The sequence below is a fragment of the Pollachius pollachius genome (assembly GCF_949987615.1).
Source record: "Pollachius pollachius genome assembly, chromosome: 4".
Taxonomy (NCBI): domain Eukaryota; kingdom Metazoa; phylum Chordata; class Actinopteri; order Gadiformes; family Gadidae; genus Pollachius; species Pollachius pollachius.
The window spans coordinates 17,993,413-18,006,968 of NC_136937.1; the positions used below are offsets into that span (position 1 = coordinate 17,993,413).

General features: G+C 42.8%; 2 protein-coding genes across 2 annotated transcripts; both read left to right on the forward strand.

Moving 5' to 3' along the window:
* Positions 1-1,397: 1,397 nt before the first annotated feature.
* ppp1r26 (protein phosphatase 1, regulatory subunit 26) lies at positions 1,398-10,315 on the forward strand. Its single transcript, XM_079734778.1, has 4 exons — positions 1,398-1,532; positions 3,494-6,767; positions 9,392-9,506; positions 9,748-10,315. Exons 2-4 carry the CDS (start codon positions 3,562-3,564, stop codon positions 9,802-9,804), a joined length of 3,378 nt encoding a protein of 1,125 aa, XP_079590904.1. The 5' UTR covers positions 1,398-1,532; positions 3,494-3,561; the 3' UTR covers positions 9,805-10,315.
* Positions 10,316-10,522: 207 nt separating this feature from the next.
* mrps2 (mitochondrial ribosomal protein S2) lies at positions 10,523-12,921 on the forward strand. Its single transcript, XM_079734782.1, has 4 exons — positions 10,523-10,603; positions 10,804-10,923; positions 11,120-11,240; positions 12,008-12,921. The coding sequence occupies exons 1-4, from the start codon at positions 10,579-10,581 to the stop codon at positions 12,564-12,566; spliced, it is 825 nt and encodes a 274-aa protein (XP_079590908.1). The 5' UTR covers positions 10,523-10,578; the 3' UTR covers positions 12,567-12,921.
* Positions 12,922-13,556: the final 635 nt, after the last annotated feature.

Here is a 13,556-nt window from a genome sequence, read left to right on the forward strand (position 1 = left end):
TCAGCTAGAAGAAAATTAACACTGCCAGTGTTAGGGCTCCCGTTTTTTTGAATAACGCTTTGTCAGTTGCTGTTTTAAGACACATTATATATTTATTCATGCATGCATTACAGTAAGTATATATGGGGGTACTGTTTTTGAAGGCCTATTCCATATTGTTTATGGAGTAGGCTACTGTATAATTATGGTGAAATAGGCTACTCACCAAATGAGTACATGATCAACGGTGCAAGAGGGTTTAACGTTTTTGTGATCAATATTCTGTCCAGAAATGTATCAACCCTTTGGCAGCTCGAATGATAGTCTTCTAACAAGAAACCATGTGGACCAGTTTGCCCTTTCTTAGTTTCATTATCCAGTAGAATCAATGTCTTGCATTATTGGCTTAACCCTACCTCAGCTATGCATCTTTTTAATAAGGGGATGCCTCAGTCCGTCAGATCAACCCAAACAAATGAGTGTATTACAGGAATAAATGCTAATTGGAGGAGGTGCAATCGATAGTAACATGGGGACACAACAGTATTTCTGGCTTGAACACACCTGGAAAAAAAAGCTGTAACAGCTACACCATGGCCAAACAAACACACCATGTGGGTAGTTATATTTGTTTAGTGCTCACTTCGCCCCACACACGAGAAACATAGGAGGAATACATCAATGTGCCGTGATCGTAAAACTGCCACAGGCCTCACCGCCATAAACATTCTCTCCTTTCTACGTTTTCATACGAAGACCTGTATTTAAGCTTCTTCCCTCATGTACATGTTGGGGGGATTCTAAACACCTGAAATGTTTTGGTCCATCCCATACAACCCCGATCTTTCATGTTTAACAGAGCTATGTTTTATCAAGGGTTTGAAGGCCTGTGGTGTTGCAACATAAATAGGTAGGTTGGCTTACCACCTAAAGGAAAGGTTTAAGGTTAGATCAGATATTTCTTCAGTTCCTTTCAGTGTCTGGTTCTTTGATCATGTTTAAATGCCCAGCCTGGATGTTCTTCCAAGACACTTTGGATCAAGGTGTATAACACAACAGTAATACAAACGTATGTAATACAATATCAATACTATTATCCAAACAAACAGAACGAAATAGCATAATTTACGTGGTATTATAATAGTTTACACACAAGTTCACAGTCCAGTATAATTACCAACATAAAGCTATTATAAGTAAGTAAACCAAGTTTGGCATACAAAAAAACCCCGATCTTTCATGTTTATAGTTTTCTGCATTTATTAGAATTAAATAATCAATAACAATGCTTCTTGATTGTCATTCACAGATAACCAGATAACCATCCAAGATGCTGTGGGTGGCACACAATGGTGAACAGTCAGTGTGCACGGACTGCCCGAGAGCCAGCAGCCAGGAAGGGGACTCGACCCCGGGAGCTCCAGGGAAGGCGCGTGTCCGCGGCGGTGTGTGGACCGGAGCACCGACATGTTTTACTGAGCATTCACCGATATATATACAGCAACGCTGTGGGCAATTTCATTTCCTTGGACCATTTTTTGCACCATAGTAAGGTAAGTGGTACTCGGAATCGTTCGTGTTTATCAGATATGTTCAACAGAGAGCCTACATGCGAAGTATTCGCCACAATACAAAAGCCTTTCTTCGGTTGGGGAAAAAATACCGGGCTTGCAGTAAGGCAGGCCCCGCAAGTGTCTTCCAAGTCCCCGAATGGGCATGGTCGTGTTGTCAATGTGTCCTGTGGTTTCAGCATGTTTTAAATATCGGGTTCCTAACGCCGTACACCAACTGTTCACGAGCATCGGCTCCGTTTTGAGTCGTAATCGACCAGTATCGCAGAGCTACCAGCATCGCAGAGCTACCAGTATGGCCGTTACGGAGAAACATGGTTGCTCTGCGGAGTCTCCTGCAGCCCCACACCGGGCCTCGGTGCGCCCTGAGCCGGCGGAGCGCTACGGGGAGAGGCGGTGGCGCTCTGCGGCAGCGAGGCGGGCAGTCTGTCGGGGGGAAGGCAGAACACGAAACGACGGGTTATGTAACACGAACAACGTCGGCATCAATGTTGGCCACACGAAACTTTCTGTGCTCGGTGGATATGCTGTCAAACAAACTTAACGTGAACTTAACACAACATTACACCCCGCCGCACGGGGTTTTGTCTAGCGTTATTTTATTTCGTTATGTTACGTATTGGATTGTTCTTTGCTGCTGGATCCAGTTAAACATGTGCCGGATCCCTTCGATGTAATTCAATTAAATGTGTACTTTGTTGTGCGTTTAAGTTTAACCCTTGAATGACTTGTCGACTGCCTAGGTGTAGGTTTGTGCAATGAATGCATCTCATAGCCGCTATGTTCTCCTGGTGGACTGGTGCGCACCGAGCATGGAGGGGAGCAAGGTGGACCCCGGCTAGATCTGAACTGGCTAGATCTCATCCGGCTAGATCTGAACCAGCTAGATCTTAGCCAGCCAGATCCTAACCAGCTAGATCTTAGCCAGCCAGATAATTTTCTTCCATGAACTAACGTTACAGCAGGTTGGCAAACTAATGACTTTTGCCACACATATGTATAAACCTAAATGCAAACATAACCTTGGTGTAGTTCATTCTAAATTGTACTCCTTTTTTAATTGGTATTAAAACAATGGCAGCAATGGCACTTCGCTCAACCGAACGCTATAATCCCTTTTTTGGCTGATTTAGTCATACGATGTCACTTGTGTTTAGTTTATTTTATAACTTACCATGGTTACACTGTGCCTGAATAAGCTTGTTTACACGGTTGCCCTCTTTTCATCCAGCTCGAATTCTATTTTCTTCCCTGTAGTAGCAGCAGTTTTAGTAACCCATTGTTAGTTAGAAACCTAGTCATCCCAGATAAAGAATACCATTAGTGGTGATTTAGGGTAATGTATGGGTTTATTCCCTAAAGGTTGGCTAGAGATTATTTATCAGCAGGCATGGGGCATATTGTGGTGATTGTTGATTTGCCATTCTTGAGTTCACACATAATTTTTGTGCTATTCAAAAACAATAATGGTACTCTATCTTAACGGGTCTCATCATCAACAGTATAGGTGACATAAAACCACTGCCAGTATTGAGATGTTTTGAGATAAGTCAACAAGTGGGATAAAAACGTATTGTATTACATAGCAGAAAATCGTTGTTGCTGCTAACAATATGAAATACATTTATGATGATCCTATTTTCAAGTCGACAATAGACAGACACTATCTAATTACAATTAAAGTATAAACAATTCCTCATCATGATCATTGACCTTATCTAAAGCAGACATAGCCATAGTCGTCGGCTATGTCTGTTTAACATTTGCATGTCTAGTACGAAACAACAATAAGGATAGAGAACCTGTCCATACATTAAATACAAATGTATGGGTTTGGACTTGTAGAGACATCCATGTAAATAAGACATAGATTTATTGATTTACAAAACAAGACATGTTATACAGTGTATATATTTATATATTTATGCTTTTTCTATTCACAGATTGAACAATGGGACTCTGAGCAGAGGCTTCAGCACTCCCATGATTCACCCCAACCCGGCCCACTAGAATGTACTTGATGAATGTGCCTCCATTTGCAGCAACTCATACAGAATGGAGGACCTGTGGCCCACCCCCAGACTTTAGCCTCCACGGCTTACACAGCTCTGACAGTGAGTTGTCGACCGGAGACGCCAACATCCAGGATAAGGTCCAGATGATCATTAAAAGCTTGAGGAGCACCCAGTCCTCCATTGACATGGGTGACGAGATCGTAGGAAACGTGCCGCAGGGACAGGAAGTGCACCTCGAGGCCTGCAAGTTTGGAATGGGCCCTTTGGTAGGAGCCAAATCATCAACAGGTTCTGGTACTGAATCCCGACAAACGCAATCAGTGTTTCCAGTCAAATCCGAGAGCCAGGATTCGGACAGTGATGACAGTGTGGACCGAGGGATTGAGGAGGCTATATTGGAGTACCTAAAGGAAAAGGACGGACATAAACGCAATGAAGAACCATCATCCAACATCCTTCTGCCTTCAAAAGTCCATAGGAAAACCCCTCCTGTCCCTGAGATTTGTAAACAACATTCCGACAGCAATATAGTCTTAAGTGCCAACCACCAGTTTTCAAAAATCACTGAAGTTGAAACCCCCATGGCACCAGTTCAGAGTTCAGTGACAAAAAATTATTCCATCCATCCAACTCCCTTCAAAGAAATCCCTGTTAAGAAAATGGAAAAAAGTATGACAACCAAAAGTGTGCTATCCAAAGAACCCAAAAAAGTAATGGAAAACAACTTTGATAAAAAAGCAAAAGACCCGGTCCCAGTCAAAACAGAGAGGGATTCACTGGACTCGAGTAGTGATGATGGGATTGAGGAGGCCATCCAAAAGTACCAGTTGGAGAAAAAAGACAAGGAGATTGGAAGCAAGGAAGCCTGCAACTCATTTACATCACAAGACCTTACTGACTCCAGTAGCAGTGATGATGGGATTGAAGAGGCCATTCGCAGCTACCAACGAGAGCAATTAAAAGAAAAGAATGTGCCCAAACCGCTTTTGCTCAAGCAAAGGCCTAGTATAAAGTCACCATTGCAGTCTCCCTGTAGTTCAAACACAGAAAAAATAAACAAACTTAAATCCAAAAAGAAAAGTAAAAATAAGAATGTGCAATCTGGCCCCCCTCTGTCATCTGTTCTTCTACCCAAAAGCTCACTATTTGGCAGCTCGAACAGTAATGGGAATGGGGCACTTCTGTTAAAAGAAGAACCCTTTAAGATTCACTCCCCAACCACTACAAAGACCACACCCGCAGAGCTCATGTGTGCTGAGGCAATTTTAGATATTTCAAAGGCTGTAATGCCTGCAGCGTTCACTACTACTGTCAGCATTGACGGCTTCAACACAAATGAGACATTATCGGGCCCTTCTACAACCGCGGGTGGAAGTAGTGACAGTTCCATAGACAGTGAAGACGGAATTGAACAAGAAATCTGTATGTTCCTTGAGCAGAAGGCCCAAATGCAGAAACAGCCTCAGACTACTGCCACGCTCTCCTCACTGCCAGCCAGCTTGAATGAGCCGGATATGGTGAAGGGAAAAACAGAATCAATCCAGAAAAAGGTTCTGAGACTGTCACTTACTCAGAGAAGAAAACTGAAATCGCTAGACTGCAAGAAGCCAGCAACAAGCCCCAAAAGGATGAATGAGCTGGCTTTGAAAGACGGGGAAGGATCAAGTTCCCTTGTATCTTACCAGATGGAGCTGTCGCCATCTTCTGTTGAATTCGACAAGACTGAGAGGGGAGGAGACAAGAGCAGCTCTCTAGATAGTGACGAGGACCTGGACACGGCGATTAAAGACTTGCTCAAGACTAAGAGGAAGTTGAAAAGAAAGACGAGAGACTTGAAGCTGAAATCAAGGAAGTGCCTCAAGGATCCGGAGCCCTGTGACGGCATTCCAACAAAAAAGCAAAAACCCAACCCAGTTTCTAAGAGGGTGGTTTTGAAAAAAGCTCCCATCAAAAACAGGGATATAAGCGAGAAGACTAAAGTGAGTAGGAAGAGCCCATCACAACAGAAGCAAACCATCAAAAGAATAGATGATGGTGGAGCAGGAGAAATAGACCAATTAAAAGGGACGGGAAGTGGAAACGTTTTGTCGCTGTATACTAGTCAGAGTGCTGTTCAAGGAAGTGAAGACAACAGCTCAGTAGACAGCGATGACAGCATTGAACAGGAGATCCGGAAATTCCTGGCTGAAAAGGCAAAGGTCACCCCCACAGAGACTAGAAACAAGGACGAGGATCGGCCGATCTATGGCAGCATCAGTAAGCAATTAACAGAAAAAGCGACTAAATTGGAAAGTCAGCTGGCTGAAATTCCAACACCAGAGAACACTCGCCTACCTGACGTTCAAGGCAAGTTGTGTGAGGACGGACTGTCTTCGATGTCTCCTTTGACGATCGGAACTACATGTCACCCATCTCTCCTCTCCCGTAGTCCTTCTCTTCTGCAGCACACAGATGGAGTGGTGAAGCGAGAGGAGCTGAGGCCTTCCATTGGGTGTGGTCATGCCAGCTCTTATTCTCATTTGGAAAAGGCAAGAGCTCGGCTGGCTACTAGTCCCAGCGTTGTTCAGCCTTTCTCTGACGCTATGAAGTGGCGTCAAAGCCTGGGACTCCCCATCAAGAACACCAGGCCTGTGTTTGCCAGTCAGCCTTCTTCCAATATCACTTCCTCCAGTATGAACGAGACGGGAGCAGCAGCAGCAACACCTTTTCACCGGGCAAGGATCAACCCCAAACCACATACACCTGTCACTCTATGGACATCTGCAAGAAACAGCCAACCGGTCTTGCCTATTCGCCACTACCCAGAGACACCTGTAAACCCAATGTCTAGTTCTGTACCTAACCCCTTCTTTGCCACAAAACATAGCCTGGGGAGGTCTCCTATGATGGGACTCTCAACCGGGAAGCAGAGTCAGGCAGAGAGGGAGAGTCGCTTGGCCCCTCCTAGTGAACAGGACCAGGGTGCGTTAACCAGGCTAGACCCCACACGTAGAAGCGGCCAGGTCTGGGTCCAGGCCAGTCCCATGAGCGAAGGGAGAGCAGAAAAGCTGACCAGCAGGGGAAATGAAGGAAGGGAGGAGTTTGCGTCTGCTGAGAAGGCAGTGCAGTCAGTAAAGACGGAAGTTGAAGATTTTGTAGACGAGACGGATTGTGAGCTAGATGAGAGGCCTGATGCAGAGAAGACCCGGGGAGTTTCTTCGATGTAAGTACAGGCAGCACTGCGATGAACATAGACACCTAGCATCTCTAGCCAAAATCAAGCAACCTCATTAGATGAGTGGGCCCAACTAAGACGTAAGCAAGGTTCAGTTTGGTTTCCATAGGAATCAAAGGGAATTTCGTTGCCATAGAAGTTCCCCCATCCCAACCCCTCCAGCCTAGAAGACTTCATTTGCCTTTTGATTTGACTATCATTGAGCCTAGACCAGCAATAACCTTCCCTTGTGGTGTGCAGTTTATTTTGCCAATGCTATTAATGGGTTTTCCAGACTTCCAGACTCAAAACAATTGGAACAATTGCTTCTCGAGATTAGCCCAAGTTAAAATCAAAGTAATTGTTGTTCTATGAAGCAGCAAACAGAGATCCTACAGAGGAAGAAAAGGTTTAATAATTCACATTTCAAATGCACATCAATGTATGGCTTAGGGTCATTAACAGAGACACAGGAGTAATAGCATTTCAATGTGCAATTCACTGTTTTTTGTAACTTTTTATTTGACTGGCTTTTATAAAATATAAGCTAATTTCATTTGGGCTTGCTTGATTATGTTGAGCTAAGGAGGGCATTTGATGAAACCTAAAGGAGAAAACGATTGAGGATCAGCTGGTATATACGATAAAAAGTTTAAATTTGTCATATCATACATCCTACAGTATATATGTAAGATTGGTTGCAGTCCTTTAGTATACCATCTGAACTACTAGCTGAGCTTCGTTGTCAGTATTAACTTGTTCCTCAAGCAGTCAATGAAGTGAACTTGTACAACGCTAAGCTAACAGTTAGTAACAGGCCAACTTATAACCTATACTATCCGATCCTACTTATAACTTGCTGTAACCTGTTCTTTACCTGCGGTTAGTCTCTCCCTTTGCAACGGTTTGCCACTATAACTTAACTTACATTTGTCATCACACATCTTCTAATGGTAAATGTCGCAAGATGGGCTACAATAACAAAAAATATTATTAACTACAATCTTTCTCCCTTTTTTTCACTTTGGGCCTAATAATTTGTCTTTGGGAACCATTGGATCTAGTGAACCCGAATTGGTACTTCAATGGGGCTGATCCCTTAATCTTAATTTGATTAAATACTAATGCTAGAAATCTATAGCAATTAAACCTTTTGAGCTATAGAGAAGGCCTTATAAATCTGTTCATCACAAGTGTTCCCTCCAACAATGCAGCGCAACACAAAATAGGAAGGCAAGGAGGATTATCTACTCTACTAACGTGAAGCATCACAATCTTTACTTCTGTTTACAGTGTCTCTGTTTTTTATTAAGGGTTTATCGGAAGGAATGAAAATATAAGGGTCACCTTTTTGCTGGTCCTAGACCAGTTCTCTCTGTAACTAAAAAGTGTTTAGTGTCACCGGGTCCTAATCTTTCTTTTCTCTCTCTACTTACTCTCTCTCTCTCTACTAGTTTTGACTTTCAGTGTGTTGATTTCTGTTATGTTGGTCCTATAAATGTTTCCTTGAATTTCCTATGTGAAAAGTTATTTATATTTGTTTATCAAAAAAAAGACTTGCTGAATATGCTGTGCATTGCCAGTTTTTGTAAATATTTTGCATAAAGTGTTTTTTTTCCTCTCTTTAATCCTTTCAAATGAAAGAAAAAAAAATAGCTGTATCTTTTAGGTTCAACTGACTGTAATAAAGAGTGGATAAAAAATATTCATTGTTTATCATTCTCAAATGGAGGTTTGGCTGCCCATTATGTTATTAAAAAGTGCAGTGTGTAATATATAGTAGTAGCATCTACCGATGAGGTTACAGATCACGGCTATGAAATCCCACGGCTATGAAATCCCCCCCTTCCAATTTCCTACCACGTAGGAGAAGCTAAAATTATGTTATCGTCAACAGCAGAATTGAGTCGCCATGGTTCAAGGAATGAAGTTCCTAAATAGATTCATACATTTATATATTATATTGATGATTTAGTACATGCAACTATAGGTCATAGGTCTCTAAAGCCATTTGTCAGTTCTGGGCTACGGTAGAATCAGGGTGGACCAGCATGGTAGGCTCTGTGGAAGAGGACCCACTCCTTATGTAGATATAGAGGGCTTATTCTAAGATAGCGTGAACACAATTCCTATTTTTATGGGACATTGTATAATATACAGTGGGATTGAATATTATATTATTCTTATTAAAACATACTGATCAATATTAGATTCCATTTCTGCCAAGTCTGTTAAGCTAGATGCCACTTAATTCTGTACACTGCACCTTTTAGACTTTCTTCAGTTGTTTACAAGTTTCAATTGAATATGTAAATTGTACAATTCGGAGGACACTACTTGTGTGAGGTCACACTTGTTTACAGAGTAATCTTGCATCTAGTTTATCGTGCCTTTTTCTACACAAACTAAATTAAGAAAGAAAATATATTGGGGTTGATTGTGATTTGTGTGTGACTATTGTAATCATGGAAATTCACTTTCAAAGTAATGTAATGTCTAATTACTTGATTTTGCACCAAAAATGTTGGCTGAAGTGACAAGCTACCTAGAGCAGGTTTAGCAGTGGGCTAGTACTTGATAGTCAGTAGCAGTAAAGGTGAAGTCTGATTAATCTCCTACACCTTCTTGCCCAGGTCTCTGGCCAGGGCAATTGATCCTGGCGTTCCTCTCAAGCCTTACATAGCCCTGACCACAAGTGAGAGGAGCAACAAGTTTCCCAGAAGATACAGGAAGGGGCTTCGCTCAAAGGTACATAGTCAGAAAAACTATAGCCAAACTGCAATCCAACATATCACTCTTGCACTTAAGTATTTGTGCATCCGTTATCCTGCAGTACATGGCAGTTTAGGCTTTGCCGAGTAGTTTCTCGATCTTCTAGGGGTTTTCTTAGTCAGACGATGGAAATTGTCTGACTCTCATCATCCAGTTTCTGTGATTTGTCTGGGAATTTCTGAAGATTGTAATTGTTTTAATTTGATTAATTTCACAGAACAAGACCTTGGAGCATGTCAAAAGAAAGCTTACGTTCATCTGTTCGAGTGTCTAGAAAGTGCACACCACATTAATATACAAGCCATGAAATTAATGCAAATTATTCAAGGTTAGCTTTAAAAAAATAAAATAAAGGCTAACAGTATGTTTAGTTAGTTCTGAACCCGGATTTCATAAAATGTTATGTTCTTTTTTCAGTGAAGACAGCAGAACCCGGATTTCATTCAATGTTATTTTTTTCAGTGAAGACAATTTTTTACTTTAGATTTTTAGTTAGACATGTTCTAAATGATATTGATGCAGCTTTATGACTACACTGTTAGGACCATGTTTACCTCCAACAAATGCTTTATTTTGTTTGAGCTCTCAGAAATGTAGAGAGCAAGCGGAGGAATAAATGTAGACACAATGCATTTGCCCATGTTGAATATGCGTTTTTTACACTTGTTCAAACGATTACCATGTTTTTGTCACAAACAATATCCCCTATATACAAGTTCTCAGCAGACATCCTTCGCATTAGCTTGTGTCAGTGGCTGATTGTGTATTACTTAATAAAGTTGTTACGTTTGTTCTTGAATGCTCGATCATTTGGGAAGTGTAGTCTTTGTTGATGTCCATGAGCGTAGTCCCTTTTTAACGGTGATGTCACAAAGAAGCGTCGCGTGTACCGGCGCACAGGCTTTACGTCATTTCGGGGACCTCGCGGACTGTTGCCTCGCGGACCAATGGCAACAGTGTTGCCAGATCGTGCCATATTTCCTGCCCAATCTGGCAACACTGACATTGGCGACGCTGTGACCTTCTGTGGGTGGGAACATCAGCAAGCATGGCCGCCCGAGTTTTAACGAAAGGTATGATGATATGTAATTTTATTGACGGTGAGCGTTATATACCTCTTGTGATCAAATGTCCACCGTTGTCTAGTAAGGATAATAAAACCTTTAACTCGTCTGTAGCGTGAACAATGTGTGTCATGGTTCGGTAGCTGCATGTTGGTGGTCAGGTTGAGCTTAGAGCCGTGCTTCATGTCCTTAGTTCTGTTATTTTCCAGGTATTTGGGGTTTGTGTAATCCTCGATTTGTACCAGTCGGGTGCTCCAGCCATGGGCATTTCTCTGTCGCTGCAGCACAAATCAAGTCGCCTCAGATCCAAGCGGACGTTAACGCGACAGGTGAGCATATTCCTCTCAGATGGGTTGAGACGTACGCACAGTACACCTAGTACAGATATTCCACATTGTCTACAGTACACCTAGTACATATAGTACACTTAGTAAACAACAGTGCCCCGGTTAACACCATGAACAAATATATATGCATACGACATGGAGATGATTCTGCTCTTAATATACTGTGTTATTTATCTAGACAAAATCCTGAGCCAGCCACTGGAGACAGAAGACTTCTTCCGCCTGTCAGAGCTTTTCTCTTTGAAAGACTTGTTCGATGCAAGAGTTCACCTTGGTCACAAAAAAGGGTGCAGACACAGGTATGAGGAATATTACAAATCCGAGCTTTTGGGTGAAATGGTAGGCTGCTTTCTCAAAATCGATTGTATCGGTTAGCTGTTTGTATTGTGGCGAGCAGCACGGGAAGGACGAGACGGGAGCCCAGGTTAAGCGGTTACGCAACTCTCGTGCCCCATACACAGCACGACTCCGAGAGTTGCCTTTATTGAACGACACCAAACATAACAGAAACACGGCACACCTGACCAACACACACAACTCTCTCACTAATGGTCCCGATCACACTACACATCACACAACAATGGAACAACACACAATTAACACACAACCAATAAAGACCCCAAACCCGTTAACCCCACTTAACCTAACAACAAAACAAGTTGACAAACGCCCCTTTTGTCAACTGACAACCCCAATTCCCAGGATCCCCTGCGCGACCCCGGAGGAGTCGCCACAGTATTGTGTATGTGATGCATTTAATTGTGAGAACAAGGGAATATTTCACTGCATTGGCTGTTATGGTTACAAACGAAAGATAAAATTGTTTCCCACTACGATCACTCAATTATGCTAGACTAATACTGTTCATGTAACCGTAGTTATGTCACCAAAAATGTGAGGGAATATGTGATATTTACAGAATTTAAAAAGGACCCAGTAGCAACTTATTTGCTAAGGCCTGAATGTATTGGCTCCTCATCATTTTGGTGGATGTTAGGCCACCTCACTGACAGATGAAGAGCTCACGGTTTGAACCCAGAACCTTGTCTCTCTCTCCCCCCCCCAGGCTGATGCAGCCTTACCTGTTCGGCTGCCGCCTGGACCAGGACATCATCGACCTGGACCAGACCGTGGAGCACCTGCAACTGGCGCTCAACTTCACGGCCCACGTGGCGTACCGCGGCGGCATCATCCTCTTCGTCAGCCGCCGCCGCCAGTTCAGCCACCTGGTGGAGAGCACGGCCAGGGAGTGCGGCGAGTACGCCCACACCCGCTACTGGCAGGGCGGCCTGCTCACCAACGCTCCCATCCAGTACGGGCCCGGCGTGCGGCTCCCCGACCTGGTGGTCTTCCTGTCCACGCTCAACAACGTGTTCCAGCAGCACGTGGGCGTGCGCGACGCCGCCAAGATGAACATCCCCACGGTGGGCGTGGTGGACTCCAACTGCAACCCCAGCCTGCTGACCTACCCGGTGCCCGGCAACGATGACACGCCCCTCGCCATGGAGCTGTACTGCCGCCTGTTCAAGATAACGGTGAACCGGGCCAAGGACAAGCGGCGGCAGATGGAGCTGCTGCACGGGTTGATGACGGCGCCACCGCCGCCCCCCACGCAGAGCTTGTGAGCCCCAGGACTGAGACACATTTTGTTTGCTTTTTGAATGATGCATCAGGGATGTCTTGGGATGTTGTATTGAGATTGAATGCTGTGTAGCAGATAGGCAACGGTGGATGCTCGGGTTTGTAAATAGTCATCTCAGATGTCCTTCTACTCAACACTTTGTTTTTTTTCTTTTTCACTGGGTCTGAAACGTATAAGACTGAATATTACTCAATAAAATATGTTTTCTTGTTCAGAATTTACGGTTATGTTGGCTTGTCCTAAATTGACAGTAAGAATGGTAATTTCAAGTGTTCAAATTCACATTTTCAACCATAGCAATGTTTTTTTCTTGAATAAACATGACCTCTGGTGGCTGAGATGTGAATGTGTTGTATTCAGAACCAAGAAATATTATACCGGGGATTTTTATATTTATAAATATATATATAATAGGTTATTCAAAATTACTCCAATTGATTGCTTTTGAGCTTACTCGATATTCAATCGAGTAAGCTACCAAATATTTGTTTTAAAATAAAACACTTGGACACAAGCCTACTGGGGTTGGTGCTCCTGATAAGGCTTGCAGCAGGCTTAAACTGTTTGCATCGTATCTTGTGTTCAATAGCAATCAAGTAGTGGACATTGATCTTGTGAAGGCCCTCACATTTCTTCAATCGCCAGAATTACATGTAAGATGCTCAATTTGCAAATGACCTTTTCAGTATTTTTACCCTGGTCATAAAATGTTAGTTGTGTGATAGGTTCAACCGTTATTAACTTAATGCTTAGTTGTCCAAAACTGTATCAAAATCTTAGGGAAAATTAATTTTTTTTGATCTAAAACAATATCCCTTGTACTATAGTGCAAGTAAAACATGCATTAGTAACTCATTAATGTTCACACAACAAATAATATTCCCAATATAAATGTATTTGTGAAAACCAGAGCAATTGGTTATTTCAGAAAACAAAATATTTATTTTCTTTGTTTTCAAACACAGGCAAAATC

Bases quoted from the DNA above. Each gene is read 5' to 3' on its own strand.
- mrps2 (XM_079734782.1), top strand. From the start codon at position 10,579: ATGGCCGCCCGAGTTTTAACGAAAG. The intron at 10,924-11,119 runs GTGAGCATATTC...TTATTTATCTAG, and splicing joins AGCGGACGTTAACGCGACAG to ACAAAATCCTGAGCCAGCCA. The intron at 11,241-12,007 runs GTATGAGGAATA...TCCCCCCCCCAG, and splicing joins AAAAAAGGGTGCAGACACAG to GCTGATGCAGCCTTACCTGT.
- ppp1r26 (XM_079734778.1), top strand. From the start codon at position 3,562: ATGTACTTGATGAATGTGCCTCCATTTGCAGCAACTCATACAGAATGG. The intron at 6,768-9,391 runs GTAAGTACAGGC...CTTCTTGCCCAG, and splicing joins ACCCGGGGAGTTTCTTCGAT to GTCTCTGGCCAGGGCAATTG. The intron at 9,507-9,747 runs GTACATAGTCAG...TTAATTTCACAG, and splicing joins GGAAGGGGCTTCGCTCAAAG to AACAAGACCTTGGAGCATGT.